This window comes from Nyctereutes procyonoides, unplaced genomic scaffold, assembly GCF_905146905.1.
Source record: "Nyctereutes procyonoides isolate TBG_1078 unplaced genomic scaffold, NYPRO_anot_genome, whole genome shotgun sequence".
Lineage (NCBI taxonomy): Eukaryota > Metazoa > Chordata > Mammalia > Carnivora > Canidae > Nyctereutes > Nyctereutes procyonoides.
The window spans coordinates 19781410-19797703 of NW_026575046.1; the positions used below are offsets into that span (position 1 = coordinate 19781410).

A 16294-nucleotide genomic window follows, 5' to 3' on the forward strand; every position below is an offset into this window, starting at 1 on the left:
ACAGATGGAGATGCCAATATGCCTGGCGATAAGAAGGATGTGTTATTTAACAGTCCAGCATTCTGGACGTGGGTTACTTAGGTTTGTTGATGTCCATTAAAGCAGAAACCTCTCACATAGGTGTATTCTAGGCAACCGGAAAGAGAAGAAATACTCATTTTCTAATACTTATTCCTATGGTGTATTTTTTAAAAAAATCTCATCATTTAATGAGGACATGTTTATGAAAAACACTTGGAAAAACATTCCTTGTGATTCAAACACCATTTTTGAAATTATTATTTAGATGAAATGTTCTCAATCTTTGTGTTTGCTTTCTTTCTCTCAAACCACAAATTCTTCCTCAATGCAGAGTAACCTTTCCTGGGAGAAGGGACCAGATGTTAGAATATACCTGTCGAAGGGCAGAGGCTTCTGTAAAAGGTTGGCAACAACTGCATCCATGTGAAAGCTGGCTATCTGAGAGATGGCTTCCAGCATAAACTGAAAGCTTTCCTCCTTTTGTCTGAGGACTGGCATGTGATGATAAATCATGCTCAAGATCTCCAACAGCTTAAAAAAAAAAAGCCAAATCAAACATTAAGTTGCCATTTTTCCTCTACGTGAATGTCTCTGGACTCGTATAGTCAGCATATTATTCAAGGGTGGTTGATGAATTATAAATAATGTTGAAAACAATAATCAATTCTACACATGGCCTATCTCTTCTCTTACTCAGGGGGATTATAGCTATACTGGGTATTTATTCTTAAATCAATGCAGCAAATATTTAGTGAAAGGCTGCTTTATGCCAAATACTGTGAGAGACGTTGTGTGGAATTTACCGAAGATGAATAAGATGTAACCCTCTCTCAAAAGGAATGAATGTTCTAATAAAGGATGTTAGTCATATACTCAAAGGCCTGTGCAAAAGGCAGTGTGTAGCAAATGGTATATAGGAGGTTCACAGGATTGATAGGGCAATCCAGAAGTAACTGAGGTCCCTCTGGAGGGACATCTGGCCTGAGTCTTGAAGGATATATAGCAATTTCAAAAGGCAAAGTAGAGATGATGGAGGGAAAGTCATCCTCATCAGAAAGAAGAATACAGATAAAGATGTAAAAGAAAAAAGCATGAGAATAGATAAAGCACAGATTTTTAGAGCAGTGAAACTATTCTGTATGTTACTGCAATGGTGAACACATGCAAGTATACATTTGTCAACACCAAGAATGAATCTTAATGAAAACTATGGACTTTGGGTGACAACGATGTGTCAGTGTAGGTTCCCTGATTGTAACAAATGTACTACTGTGGTGTGGGGTGTTGATAGTGAGAGAGGATGTGTGTGTGTGTGTGTGTGTGTGTGTGTGGTGGGGGCAGAGGAGGTTTATGGCTATCTACTCAATTTTACTGTGAATCTAAACTGCCCTGAAAAAATCTATATAAAAAATTAGTAAGAGAGCATGGGCCCACGCGAATATGGTGAAGATTTCTGGATTAGGGGAATGGTCCGGTTTGGAACACAGAGAAAATGTGGGTGATGAAAGAAGATAACTTGATAGAAGATATGAAGCCAGATCCTAGAGAGCACTGAAGGTCACCCTTCCAAATTTGGGTATTAATCTGTGGACAGCAGAGAATGATATTATACATTTGGATTTTTGATGTGGAGAAGGGAGATCTCTCTTCTGAAGTAACTTTGCTGCTAGTAGATATTTCTCTTATTTATTTTGGATAGACATTCTTAGGTTAAACATAACATTTTCTCTGAATTATAATTCCTTAAACATAAATATCCGGCAAGTATGATTGCCACAGAGCCCCATCTCAATGATGTTAGGAGAGGATTCAAGTCCCTATTGCTCCTTTTTGGTGCTAAACACACAAATACAATGACATTCCAAATATATGAAACTTTGATTCTCTAATGCCTAGCCTACTGCCTGGTATTGGCATAATCTGCACTTAATAAGTGTTTTTGGGTATTCCTGGGTGGCTCAGAGGTTGGGTGTCAGCTCTTGGTTCCAGCTCAGGTCAGGATCTCATGGATCCTGGGATGGACCCTTGAGTCTGGCTCTGTGCTAAGCGGGGAGTCTGCTTGGGGATTCTCTCCCTCTGCGTCTCCCCTATTCACTTTTTTCTCTCTCTGAAATAAATAAATCTTAAAAAAAACCTGTTTTTGAAAAAAACTGATTGGAGAATAATTAGCACAGGAATAATTTCTAAAGGTTATACATTGGAGAATTCTATAATTTATGGTTGATTGACCCTGGGATATGGGGACCATAACTTTCAACTATTCCTCTTGAGGTGCCTTCATTGAGTTAAATATTCTCTTTTTCCTTATTAATCTTTGAATTGTTTGAATTCTGTTTCTCACCTCAAGACAGAGGATCGAGCATCTCCATTTGGAGCTCTTAACCAAGCTTCCTGAACTCAAATCCTCTTCACTCTAACTCTCCAGCTGATAGCAGGGATTGAGGACTTTCCCCCAATCAGTTCTCCAATGACAGACTTCCTTACCAGAAAACCACCCTAAGTTGTGTGGAAGAGCAGCCTGAAGAGTGGCAGTGAGATTAGAAACTCTACTGGCCCTTAGTGGCCATCCCAAAGATGAGCCACATGATCCCCCCCTCCTTACAGATCTAACAACCAGTTTTCCAGAACCCAAATGCCCTCGGTTTGGAGTTGCTGTCTCTGGCCAGAGAGCAACAGTTGGGAAAGTTTGTTTGTTTGTTGTTGTTGTTGTCGTTTTAAGTCACAGACTAGAGAGGCAATTGAAACAGGGTGGGACAAGCACTCAACATGAACCTGTTTGTTAATGTACAACTTGGGTCTCTGTTGAGGTCTCCTGAAGCTGTGTGTGCTCTTGCCTGTTGCCCATCAGAGGATAAGCTGAGAAGTGGCAACCAACGTGGCATTCCAGAAGTGTTAGAACTTTGCTCAGTGGTCAAACTGGTTGTCAGCTCACCTGTTCTTCCAAAGCAGCTCCCTGCTCCTTCAGGACTGTGATCATCCATATGCCACAGGCATGTGTACAGGTGGGGTTAAGGCTCTCCAGACCATCCAGGGTTTCCTCCAGGAACATTAGAATTTCTTCAGTTGGGATTAGTTTACTGACAATCTGAGAATGCACCCGGAAAGACCGATATTATCAACTACCTCACTTCATGCTGCTATTGTTTTAGGATTTTGGAAACCACTGGAATTTCCAAACAGCACATGACTGGGCCATAGGAACTACAGAAAATATAAAAACAGACGTAGACTTTACCCTGCAACTCTAGGCAAACTTTCCTTGGAGTTACCCTTTTATCATTCTATATTTATTGAATCCCAAGACTGCTGAGTCAACTTCTCCAAACTTGAAAGTTATAGTGTGCTCCACACTCCACTCCATAACAATTTATATGATATAAATTACTTCATATATCACAGAACTATGTCTTGAGTCTTCCAAAGAATTGTTAAGGCTTGAGAATTTAGGAAAATCTATCACCAAGTATTAAGTGCCCTGTTCAATACCAGTTGTATCACAATACCCTTGTAAGTATGAATTATTGAGTTCTGCCTTTTGCTCTTCCATGTTTCAAAATTAAGAGTAGTCAGCAAAAATCTAGAAAATAAAAGCTTTGCAATTTTGATCTCTAAGTACAAGAACTATATAGAATGGGTGATAGGAGTGCGTGATTATGAATGTGTGTATACAGGCTAATGAAAAGGCAGGCTGGGACGTGAAAGGTTGGCAGTTTGAATGAATTCTAGGAACATTGTCTGAGGCTTTAACCAAGCAAGATCAGTATGTAGGTATGACAACAATTCTATTCACAACTGACTTCTCCCTCCATTAAGTGGCCTGATGACTGATATTTGGTAGAACTCCTCTTGAAAGGAAATTAATCCCTTTTCATGAGTAAGTGCATGTCTCAACCAGTTTCTGAGTAATTTTGATTCTAAGATCAAGGAACTAGACTGCCACATCTGTTCTGTGTAACAGCAAATTCCTGTCTGGGCTCCAAACTCAATGGTATCTGTTTTTTTTTTTCTTTTTTTTTTTAATCTCACATTGGGATAGATGATGGTTTAGGAAGAAAGAAAGGAGGGGAACTCATGTTTCTGAGCACCTATTATACAACAGATACTTTCTTAGGCATTTGACATATGTTTCCTCCATGCTTCCCAACTGGCCTCTCTCTCTCCCTTATTCTGGTCACCTTCTTGTCATCTCTGCTGCTGCCATCTTAGTCCAAGCCACCTAATTTCACACCTGGATTCTTGTAGTTTCCTCCAAACTGACCTCATTGATTTCACTCTTGCTGTCCTGTATCGTAGTCTGAACACAGCAGCCAGATGACCCTTTGAAATATAAGTCTTATCATGCTCCTTTTTGCAGAAACACCATGAGCTCAGAAGGGGCTTTTACAAATTAGGAAGAGACACCCTGTCCTCAAGACAGTTCACTTATCTCTGTAAGTATATGGTCATAATGACTGAGGGCAAGCATTGTGTCTTTTTCTATCCTTACAGCCTAGAACAAAGTCCAGCATATGTTAGATGCATAGGGCTAGGTAGGTGAATGAGTAAATGATTGAATAAATGAATCAATTCATTGATTAATCCTCAGAACAACTCTGAGAGGTAGGTTATTATTGTTATTTTTAATGAGGAGAAAGGGCTTCAAGTGCACACAGCATCATCTGATAGACTCCAAAGTCCTTGTTCCTTCTACTCCATCCCCCTCCCTCCCTCACCCTGAAGAGGGATGCTTGGTTCATAAGATTTCCCAGAGTATGAAATGATCAGTAGCAGATGTTGACTGGGCACATATATTCAGGGTTAACACATGATAGGACAAAGAATGGCTAGATTGTTGCTCTCCTTGGCAGTGAGGCATATACAGCTTACTCATTGGAAATCAACCCAGAATCATCTTTACATCCCTTGGCTAGTCCTCTGTATCTATTACCTTTGCTATTTTAGAAGAAATCTTGATCTGGACTTGCACATCATCACACTGTAGCCCTTCCTGCAGATCCTGCAGTCTTTCCACCTCTGGGTGAGTGCCTAAAATCCACAAGGGGAGACAGATGCAGGAGTTCAAAGACCTGATAGGGTTTAAAGAGGTTGGCTGTACTTTGACATGACACTAATTCAGCTGCTGGATACTTTTCACAAATGCACTAAAGCCTGTCTGATGGGAGGGTGGGCATAAGAGCAAACATGTATTGAGTAGTTTCTACATGCTGGGCACCAGGCTAAATACTCTATGTACAATGATCTCATTTATTACTCATAAACATCATCTAAGGAAGACGCTCCTGTTTTTGCAGACGCTCCTGTTTTGCAGAGACAGAGAGATAAAAAGTCATTTGGCCATGGTTATCCAGTGACTAAAAATAGGAGAGTCAGAATTTGAACCCTGGTCTGACACACTAGGCTCTCACTATTCTGCTATACTGCTGTCTCTCCTGGGAGTTCTCTTCAGCCCTAAGCCACTTTGGGGAAAAGGGAACCGGAAAGGTATCTATTACAATAGGAACATCAGCAACTTTGTAAATGATGGTTGAAACCAATTTATAAACTCAGACCTAAACGGTAACGATTTTCTGTTTGTTGTTCGAATGTAGGGTAATTGTGCAAACTAACACCTGAACCCTTCTGTGGAAGGCAGCCTAGCCCAGTGCAACACAGGGACTTGGGAGTCAGACAGACCTGGGCTCACAGCCCAGCTCTACTACTGTTTGGAGCCGGTAAATTTCTTAACCTCAGCTCTCTGATCGCAACACTGAGCATTAAATGGTACTTAATTTAGCATCACACTAGTTACTCGTACTCAGCAGGTGGTTAATAATCACATTCTTTCTCCCTGCCATGCTTATTTGACCTATCAAGGAAAAGAGTTTACGTAGATAATGAGGTATGGGATTTCTGATTAACAAATAGTATTTGAAAACCTGAATTTCGCATGTTTCAGGAACATAAAGTATGCTAAAGGAAGAGTAGGTACAACACTAATAGAATTGAGATCCCTCTCTTCCTATGAGGTTCCTCTCTGGCATGTTATTTCTCTTAGTAGGATAGGCCCTTGGTTCTTACTTCCTTAACTCATTTTTCATTTTCTGGCTTAGGACAAGCATATATCTTAATGAATTATCTTCCCATATCCCCAAAGCCTTTCATATGTACTTTGACTCTGCTGAAATTTTTTTTTCTTCTTTTCCACTAACCAATCAACGCTTCCCCCACCCCCAATTCCAACTTTTGGCTTTAATATACTTTTCTTAGCTGAATTTTAGAATTGTAATATATCTGCGCCTCCAGCATTAGAGAAGTGGTTGACACATGGAAAAAACTTAATAAGCATTTTCTGAGTATCCAAAAGAATGAGGAACAGAACACAGGTGTGAGATGGCATTAAACCTAGACCAGCATTCTGGCCGTGCCTGGGCTGTGCAGAGCTGTGCATGCGCAGTGCAGAGCCCTCCTGTGGGAAGCACCTGCTGATTTAACGTGGACGCAAGGCCCTGATTTGCTGGTTTACAGCCTGAACTAAGGTTTTAAAATTCCTTACATTTCCTGATATTGCTACTCCACGTGTAGAGAGAGCACTTAGAGAGCAGATAGAGGTCCTGTTCTGGAAGCTGGGAAAACCTCCACAAACTTGTCTTTTCCTAGATAACTTTGAAAATCACGTAGCATCATAAGACTAGTGAAATTTCCTCCTGAAGAAATCCACATGACAGAGGAAGCATTGCTAATATGCCTAAGTGCTCAGTGATTTAAATTGATCACTCTCAAAACATTTTACCTACCGCAATGGACCTTTATGATGCTTTGGTGTTACTATCTTTGTTTTTAAAAATAGAAAAACAGAGCCACTGGGGGGCAAAGATCCAATAGATGAATTCTGTGACATGATTAAAGCATTAGAATGCAGAAATGACTGAACTGGGGAGAGAGAGGGAGAGAGAGACAAGGGGAAAATCCAAGAACAAAAGAAAATAGGTATCTTCATTTGTGGGTTTCTCATCTTTCCCTCACCTTTTATACAGAACAAACCAATAGTGGAGCTAGCAGCTGCTTGACGGATGGTAGGCAGAGTGTCACAGGAGTGAGGAGCCAGGAGGCCAAGGAGTGAACCGATTTTAAAGTTTTCTGGTGCCTGCAGGATAAAGGAGACCCTCAAGATGATGTGGCAACTTGATGACATCCCAGAATATTCCCGGCAACACTGGATCTGAAGTCCCTTCTTTTCCCCCTACAGGTCCTTAGAGTAAATGAAATTGAATCTTGAACGCTTTCCTTAAGGGCAGTGGAAAAATAAGCTAGTGAGCATGTAAAGACAACCAAACAGGTTTAATCCTGAGGGAGAAGACACCTCTTAGATGGTTCTCTGGAAAGCACCCCATTCTGGAACTGGAGATCCAGCATGCAGGGGCTTTGGATTCCAAAGGCCTCAGGGATCCCTGTTGTTAGCAAGCAATGAAACCTATTCACTCCAGGGGATTACGTACCTCAATATCATTTGTCAGCACTTTTGCAGTGATCTGGAAGGCTCTTTCTCTTTCCCAATCTTTTTGTGAAACAAGCCACATTCGGAGAAGCTGGTCAAAGAAGTTGGTCAAAGAATAAATGTTCTTTCTTTAGTGCTCGTCATTTTACTCATTCCCATTCTCTAACTTTTGCTCTCTCTCTCTGCCTCTTCTGTAACAGAGTGCTCCCCTCCCACAGACAATTTTTAAGAGGACTGGCCCTATGTGATGGGTTAAAGGGCCAGGTGGAGACGATGAGGTAGAGTCTGGAGTGTTGCTCTGCCCCACAGATGAGGGAATGTGGGAATCTGTTTGAGCAGTGGGCCTACTCACATTGAACATTTCTTGACAGTCCTCTGCTTTCACATTATCCCACATCATGGTCCTCAGCAGCCTTCCTAGAGCATCCATGGATCGTTCGTAGAGAAACTGAAAATCCAATGTGAGCATGAGCATCAGGCTGAGGCAGGAGAGTAGAGTCCCACTGTGGCCCTTGATTCTATTCAGGCCTTACCCCAACGTACATTAATGTGTTCCTTGTCCTTGTCTGTCTCGCCTTCATCTTTGAGTTTTTCCAGAGGTGGAAGGGGAAGCAGCCTGCGAATATTCTCTTCAAGAATATTTAGGTGGTCATTTAGTGAGAGCTGAGGGTTCAGTTTACTGAAAAGAGAACCATGTGGAGGGATGGATATTATGATGACAAACAAAAAATAGCCCAGAAGAGTTCTCAAGAACTGCCAGCCACCTCTGAGAGGGTCAGATATGCTTGCTGACATACTGGAATGTTGCAGGAAGCGGTGACAGAAATAGGGAGAGTTTGAGGACATAGAATCAGACTGTACTGGTGCATATAGTCAACATGCTTCATCTCTAATTTACTACAGTGATAAATCATCACTAGCTTTGTGTTACTTAACTTTTTATTATATGATCTGTGATAACATTAACCTATTTATTTTTTTCTAGTGCTCATTGTGTGTGTGTGTGTGTGTGCACGTGCCCATGTGTGTGTATATGCGTGTGTAATGATTCTAAGTTTGGAGCAGTGAATTCTATCAATTTCATTTGTCTTCTCGTGTTATAAGTAGGGTCACACATACTTTATGTATTCATGAGGGTACCTATAGTAAAGAGGCTGGAATCTTCCTTCCGTCCTCCTTCCTTCTATCTCTCTCTTCTTTCCTTCCTTCCCTTTCTCTCTTTCTTCCCTCCCTTCCTCCCTCCCTTCCCTCTTTCCTTCCTTTCTCTCCTTATTTCTTTCTTTCAGCCATTTACTACTAACAACATGAGGATATGAACAAACCTAGACATAACTTGGAAAAATGCAAATGTTCAATAAACATGAAAATCCCCATTTATTATGTAAATAAATGTAAACAAAGACAATACAATACCATTTGTCAGCTATCATATTAGCAAAGAAATGAAAAACTATGACATGGTCAGGGCAGGGTAAAATTGATTCTCTCATAGGGAAGTAAAAGTCAGTACCAGCTGGGACAGGTCTATTGAAAGTGTTTAAATATGTTGGTATAAGCTCAACAGTCTTTTCATCTTTATTATCTGGCTGACTTTAAAAAATCAACTTATTGAGGTATAATTTATGCACAACAAGCTGCATCTATTTCAAGTGTGCAATTAAATGAGTTTCACACCCATGAAACCACCACTATAATCAATATAGAAGATCCAGATTTTTCTTTATGCCCCTTCACAGCTCATTTCTTCCTTCACACTGACCCAGGTAAACACTGATTGGTTTTCAGTCATTAGAGATCAGTTTGCAAGTTCTATAAGTATTCTGTCCAAATGAGGGACACTAGCAATGTGTAGCTATCCAACACCCGAGTGTGGCTAGTCTGAAATAAGACATGCTGTAATTCTAAAAGACACTGAATTTTAAAGATTTAGTATGAAAAATCATATAAATTATCTCATTACATTTTAAAATATCAAATATATGTTGAAATGATAATATACTGAATATATTGGATTAAGCAAAATAATTATTAAAATGGCTTTGTCTTTTTACTCTTTTAAAAGTGACTACTATTTTAAATGACATATATGACTTGCATTATATTTAGACTTGACAACACTGTTTTAGAGCCTAGTTAATTCTTAATTCATCTTCAGGATTTATTTATTTGAGCTTTCTTCAAACTTCTCTTATCTTTGTAAATGGCAACCTGTGCCTTCCCTTATGTTGCTTCTTACAACATTTTAGAGAAATTAGGTGGGTATGTTTCACATCTATTTTACCTAGTAGGCAAAGCCATATATTGTTCAGGGCAAAGCCATATTTAGTTAATGATTATCCTTTGAACCCAGCTCCATGCCTGATACATGGATGACACTGAATGATATTTATTGAACCAAATTGTCAACTTCTATGTTAAAAGTTCAGAAAGCATTTTTTTGCACAAAGGTGTTTGCTAAAATATTATCTATAGTTTTAAAAACTGAAAAATATAACAAGAGAAAGTTGGTTAAGTAATACAAGACATACCTATACAATAAGTTATTAAGCAGCCATTAAAAATGCTATTTGTTACCTCAATATAAAAAAGGCCATATATGAAAATCGTACAGCTAATATCATATTAATGGTGAATGGCTGTAAATTTTTCCTCTAAGATTTAGAAGAAAATCTAAGATAAGGAACAAGATAAGGGGGGCACCTAGGTAGCTCAGTGGTTGAGCATCTGCCTTTTGCTCAGGTCATGATCCTGGGGTCCTGGGATTGAATCCTGCATCAGGTTTCCCTTAGGGAGTCTGCTTCTCTCTCTGCCTATGTCTCTGCCTCTCTCTCTGTGCCTCTCATGAATAAATAAATAAAATCTTTTTAAAAATTCCATTTAAAAAAAAGGAATAAGCTAAGGATGCGTGCTTTTGCCACTTTTATTTAACATAATACCAGAGGTCCTAGTCAGAGCTATTAGGCAAGAAAAAGAAATAAAAGCCATCTAGATTGGAAAGGAAGGAATAAAACTATCTCTGTAGATGACATGCTTTTATATGTAGAAAACCCTAAAATTCACAAAAAATTATTAGAATAAATTAAACAATGTTGTAGGATATAAAATCAGCTTACATAAATCAGTTGTGTTTCTGTACATTAACAACTAACAATAAAAAAATCAAACAATTCCATTTACGACAGCACCAGAAATAATAAAATACTTTATTTAACAAAGGAAACAAAAGATTTGTGCACTGAAAACCATAAAATGTTGTTAAAGGAAATTAAAGAAGACACAATGGAAAAACATACTATGTTCATGGAATTGAGGACTTACTATTGTTAAGATACCCATGCTACCCAAAGCAAATTATAGATTTAATGTAATCCCCATTAAAATCCCAATGGCAGTTATTACAGATATGAAAAAATCTATCCTAAAATTCATATGAAATTTTAAAGGATCCCAAATAACCAAAATTATCTTGAAAAATGACAAAGTTGGAGTTCTCACACTTCCTGGTTTAAAGCTTATTACAAAACCATAATAACCAAAACCGTGTGGTATTGCCAGAAAGAGACAGAGATATACATAGACTAATGAAATAAACTCTGACACTCATGGTCACATTATTTTTAACAAGGGTTCCAAAAACATTCAGTGGAGGAAAGGACAGTCTTCAATAAATGGTGTTGGGAAAATTGGATATCCACACGCAAAAGGGTGAAGTTGGACCCTTACCTTATACCATATACAAAAATCAACTTAAAATGGAGCAAATACCTAAATGTAAGACTTTACATTATTAAACTCCTAGAAGAAAACTTAGGGGAAAAGCTTAATAATACTGAATTTGTCAATGATCTCTTGGATATAACACTAAAAGCACAGATAACAAAAGTACAAATGGGACAATATTAAAATTAAAAGCTTCTGTGCATCAGAGGGCACAGTTAATGCAGTGAAAGACATCCTATGGATGGGAGAAAATATTTGCAAATCATATTTCTATTGAAGGGCTTATAACCAGAATATATAGAGAACTCTGACAACTCAACAACAGAATACAAAGAATCAACTTTAAAAAATGGACGAAGGAATTAAATAGACATTTTTCCAAAGAAGATGTAAAAGTAGGTAATGAGCATATGATATGATGTTGAGAATTGCTAATTATTAGAGAGATACAACCCCAAACCACAATGAGATACTGAGGATGGCTGCTATTAAAAATAAACCAGAGGGGCGCCTGGGTAGCTCAGTCAGTTAAGTGTCCAACTCTTAGTTTCCACTCAGGTCATGATCTCAAGGTCTTGGAATTCAGCCCTGTGTTGGGCTCCAAGCTCAGTGGGGAGTCTACTTGAGATTCTCTCTCTCTCTCTCTCTCTCTCCCTCTGCCCCTCCCCCCTGCTCATGCAGTCTCTCTCTCTCTCTAAAATAAATAATCTTAAAAAAACTCAGAAAAAACCAAAGAATGACAAAAATATGGAAAAATTAGAACCCTTATGCATTGATGATGGGAATGTAAAATGGTGCCACTGCTATAAAAAGCAGTATCATGGTACCCAAAAAAAATTAAAAATAGAATTATTGTATGATCCAGCAATCCTACTTCTGGGTATATACTCAAAAGAGTTGAAAGCAAAGTGTAGAAGAGATATTCATGGACCCATGTTCGTTAGTAGCACTATTCACAGCAGCCAAAACATGCAAACAACCCAAGCATCCATTGGATGAATGGATTAACAAAATATGGTACACCATACATTAAATGGAATATTACTCAGCCTTAAAAAGGAATGAAATTTTGACACACATTATCACATGGATGAACATCATCCTAGTGAAATAAGCAAGACACAAAAAGAAATACTGCATAATTCCACTCATATGAGGTAAGTAAAGTATGTAATTCATAGAGACCGAAGGTAGAATGGTGGTTGCCAGCGCTGGTGGGAGGAGGGAATGGGGAGTTGTGTAATGCATACAGAGCTTCAGTTTTATGAGATGAAAAGAATTCCTGAGGTTAATTGCACAACAGTATGATTGCACTTAAAACTACTGAACTATACACTTAAAAATGGTTAAGATGAAACATTTTATGGGTATTTTACCAAAATGAAAAATTTTTTTAAACAATGAAAAAAAGAACAATGTTGGTGAAGAATTGGTAATAAGGAAATATTTAAGGTGAAGTGAGGAAAAAAGGGATGCAGCTGTACATAGAGCAGGATCTCAGCTCTGTACTTAAAATGGAGAATTAGGTATGAAGACTTGGATGCATACTAAAATGTTGAAAACAAGGGGTGATTTTTATTATTTTTAAAAAACTTTTTATAGTTTCCAAGGTTTTTTTTTTTTTAAGATTTTATTTACTTATTCATGAGAGACACACAGAGAGGCAAAGACATAGGCAGAGGGAAAAGCAGGCTCCTTGCAGGGAGCCCAATGTGGGATTCAATCCTGGACCCTGGGATCACGCCCTGAGCCAAAGCCAGACGCTCAACCTCTGAGCCATCCAGGCGTCCCTAGTTTCCAAGTTTTAACAATGAATTTATATTTCTCTTACTGCAGGGGAGAAAATATTATTTTAAAAATTTGGTTAAAATTATTTCCTTCTTCAGGTTTATTGCTACTAACCAACTAAAATATGATTAGGGCTTTCATAAGTTTTTAATGGGAATATTAAAATTTGCTGAGGTCTAGGAAGAGAAATTTCCTTCTGCACAGAAACTTCAATCCTCCTGTATCAATAAATCTGACTCCCCTGAGTCACTCTTTACCCCGTCCATCACTGAAAGATCAGCCCCTCCAGTCAGTTCTGTAAGTTTGAAAAGAGGGAAAAGCCTCTATTTGGGGGAAAAAATACCCATTGATAAGCTGTGTTCATTTTAGGGGAGGATATACTGGAGTAGGCACTGATTGATAAGTCAGTTGGTCAGAAGGAGTATATTGGGGATGAAATATTTTTTTCAATGAGAGCGAGAAAAATCCTTTACCTGAGGTATCTGATGGCGATTAAGGCTTTCCACCGAACAGGACTAGCTAAGGAGTCCAAGGGCTCATCCCTGATGAAGTCCTGCAATACAAAGGGGTGAAATATTCTAGAAAGGATCTAGGGAGTTTCCAGATGTAGCTGCAGCCCCACTGGACTGTTGGGTGCCCTTGGTGCATACAATGGCAGAGATCTGTTACCTGGGACTGGTGAGTTGTATCCATTTAAAAAAAGATAGCTCTGCACTCATGGTAACAGTCTTTACAAGACCTTGTCCATGTCCTCTCTGCACTTACCAGCATGTAACCCAGCAGCACCTCCTTGTAGGAGAACTTGAATCCCTGATCCTCAGCATCAAGGACAGCAATACCAATCTCAGTGATACTTCTTGTGAAACTCATTTGCAGATCCATGTCCTACAGCAAAATGATTCACAGTGCAAGCCAAAGTCTTGGGTTCCACACCTGGTTCTATAACCCCAGTTCTTGACCTAGGGTAGAACTATGTGCCCACACAGAAATGAGACTCTTTGCTTCTTTTTGCCATCTCTACTTCAGTCTAGGATCAAAGTTGCAAAGGAAGTGAAAAACCAAGGTCAATTTCTATTCCTCCCCCCACCCCCTGCCCCCAGAGATTGAGGTTCTATACAGCAGTGGCTTTCAAACTTTTTGGACCATTAACTATATAGACTGTAGGAAACAGTTTACAATTCTACTCTGTACTTACATGCACTATATGTAATATATATATAACATATATATGTTAAATATAATAACTGAAAGCTTTATGATCTTCTTATTGCTAAATGCAATGTACTCTTCTATTTCTCTTTTATTGCATTACAAAAATTTGCTGGTTGTGATCTATTAGACTGATTTCATGGTCTTCTGGTGGGTCACAGCACATAGTTCTAAGAACACTGCTGTAGATTACAGTATAACTTCCAAACCACCTGGAACCAAATATAGCTCTCTGTTCTGTCATAGATTAGGCTCAGGGATCCTGGCTTTAGGATTGGATTAATTAAATATATATTGGGATCCTAGCCTCTGGAATCAACCCAGGTGGACATCTATGCTTACTGCATTTCCAGGGAGCATGCTATGTATTTAAATATATTTGTATTCAAATATATTGCATACCTTGCTCATCACAGACATGCCCAGAACCTGAAAAACCAAAGGTAAAAGCAGATACTAGAGCAGGAGTTAGAATTCCCTCGCACCAGCAAAAAGAGCCACCCACCAACCTGAAAACAACAGCTAAGCAGGACACTGAGTCTTGCCAAGGGGTGAGGGTTGTTCGCTTCCTCTCCATTTCCAAAGTGAGACCCCTATATACTTTGGCAGACTTTTCCTCCAGGTGCGTCTAACTAAGCCTTTAGGTTTCAAGCCTTATGATTTTAAGAGGTTCTAACAGATTTTGGTAAGAAAAAGGATAGAGGCTCTTGGCAGAAAGAGGAGTGAAAAGCTGTAATATGAAAGTTAATAGGGCAGCTGACTTTGGAACTGAGATACAGTTAGTTCTGCTTTGATGCTTGCCTTGAAAATGCAAATTTGTTCCAGTGAAATCGATCTGTGAATAAATACTTCTAGCATATTCTTAATTTTATGTTTGCTTATGCACAGTTTTGTACATGACAGTGAAAGCTGAGCCAGCCAAACAGAGCGGTGTAGGAATACTCAAATACCTCAAACATGCCAGCTGCCTCAGTTTACCACGGTATGAACTGCTCCCCATTTAAACCTGGCCTTCTAGTTGTCTGTCTGACTTCAAACGACCTTTCTTCCTACCACCATTTCTCAAGAACTCACAACTTTCACAAATGAATTCGGGGTTTTTTCAAGAAAAAGTGCCTTATTTTTTTTGTAGTATTTTTTATCTACTTCTTAGCTTGTTTTTAACATTAGATTCCTATTTTTTATATGTCGTTGATGGGGTTTTTGAATGTTGTGCCCCTCTCCCATTTCCCCTATAATCACTGTGGTTTTTCTTGTACTATCTTGTGCATATGTTGCATTACGGCAGAAACTGACAGTACCGTGACAGTATAGTATAGTCATAATTATCTAAAACATATTTGTTTCCTTTCTTTTATTTTTATCATGGTTTCCATCAATGCTTGCCTAAAAAGTAATTTAACACAAATGTCTTTTTTTAAAACTATGTCTTTGGTTTTCATCGTTGCTTATCAAATTTTGGGTACATCAGAATCACCTTTTGAGGAGGATGTTAAACAGTACAGGTTCGGAGATCCACCCTGAAGACTGGGAGTCATTAAGGACCTCTATTTTTAACAGACTCTCCAAGTAATTCTCATGCAACTGATGTGTGAGGATCACTGTCCTGTTCCCTTCCACTAGCATATACTTATATCTGTGATATCACAAGTTCCCTATGATTCCATTCTTATCACATACACACATGAATAAATGTCAAGAACAGATTTATCAAACAGGTGGTGTGTGAAGAGCACAGAAGAGGAGATAAGGGAGCATAAGGTACAATCCCTAACATCAAGGTGCCAACAATCTAATGTGGGAGCAGATGTGCACATAATCAGTAAGAGCTTCTGAAACTTGGCTGTGGATAAGAATCATTTATAAACCTCTTAAAAATACAGATGTCAGATTTCAACCTAGACTGCCTGAAGCAATCTCCCTGAAAAATGGCTCTGGGAAGCTGTATTTCAAACTTGATCCCAAGGTGATTTTTAGGTAGCTAACCTGGTACTAGTTAGCCAAATGGATAAATTGACAGTACATACAAAGCATATTATTAAAGGTATAAAAAGTACTATGGGGGACAGAAATGATCAGATG

General features: G+C 38.8%; 1 protein-coding gene across 1 annotated transcript in view; it reads right to left on the reverse strand.

Moving 5' to 3' along the window:
- The window catches only part of MROH2B (maestro heat like repeat family member 2B), a 61582-nt gene that overhangs the window by 10923 nt on the left and 34365 nt on the right, over positions 1 to 16294 (reverse strand). Inside the window, exons 22-31 of the mRNA XM_055325744.1 lie at positions 14615 to 14641; positions 13769 to 13888; positions 13477 to 13556; positions 8039 to 8174; positions 7848 to 7943; positions 7497 to 7586; positions 7024 to 7144; positions 4949 to 5046; positions 2954 to 3106; positions 395 to 552 (exon numbers count right to left, since the gene is read on the reverse strand). Of these exons, the coding sequence (XP_055181719.1) occupies positions 395 to 552; positions 2954 to 3106; positions 4949 to 5046; positions 7024 to 7144; positions 7497 to 7586; positions 7848 to 7943; positions 8039 to 8174; positions 13477 to 13556; positions 13769 to 13888; positions 14615 to 14641 (1079 nt within the window). The remainder of the gene's footprint in view (positions 1 to 394; positions 553 to 2953; positions 3107 to 4948; positions 5047 to 7023; positions 7145 to 7496; positions 7587 to 7847; positions 7944 to 8038; positions 8175 to 13476; positions 13557 to 13768; positions 13889 to 14614; positions 14642 to 16294) is intronic.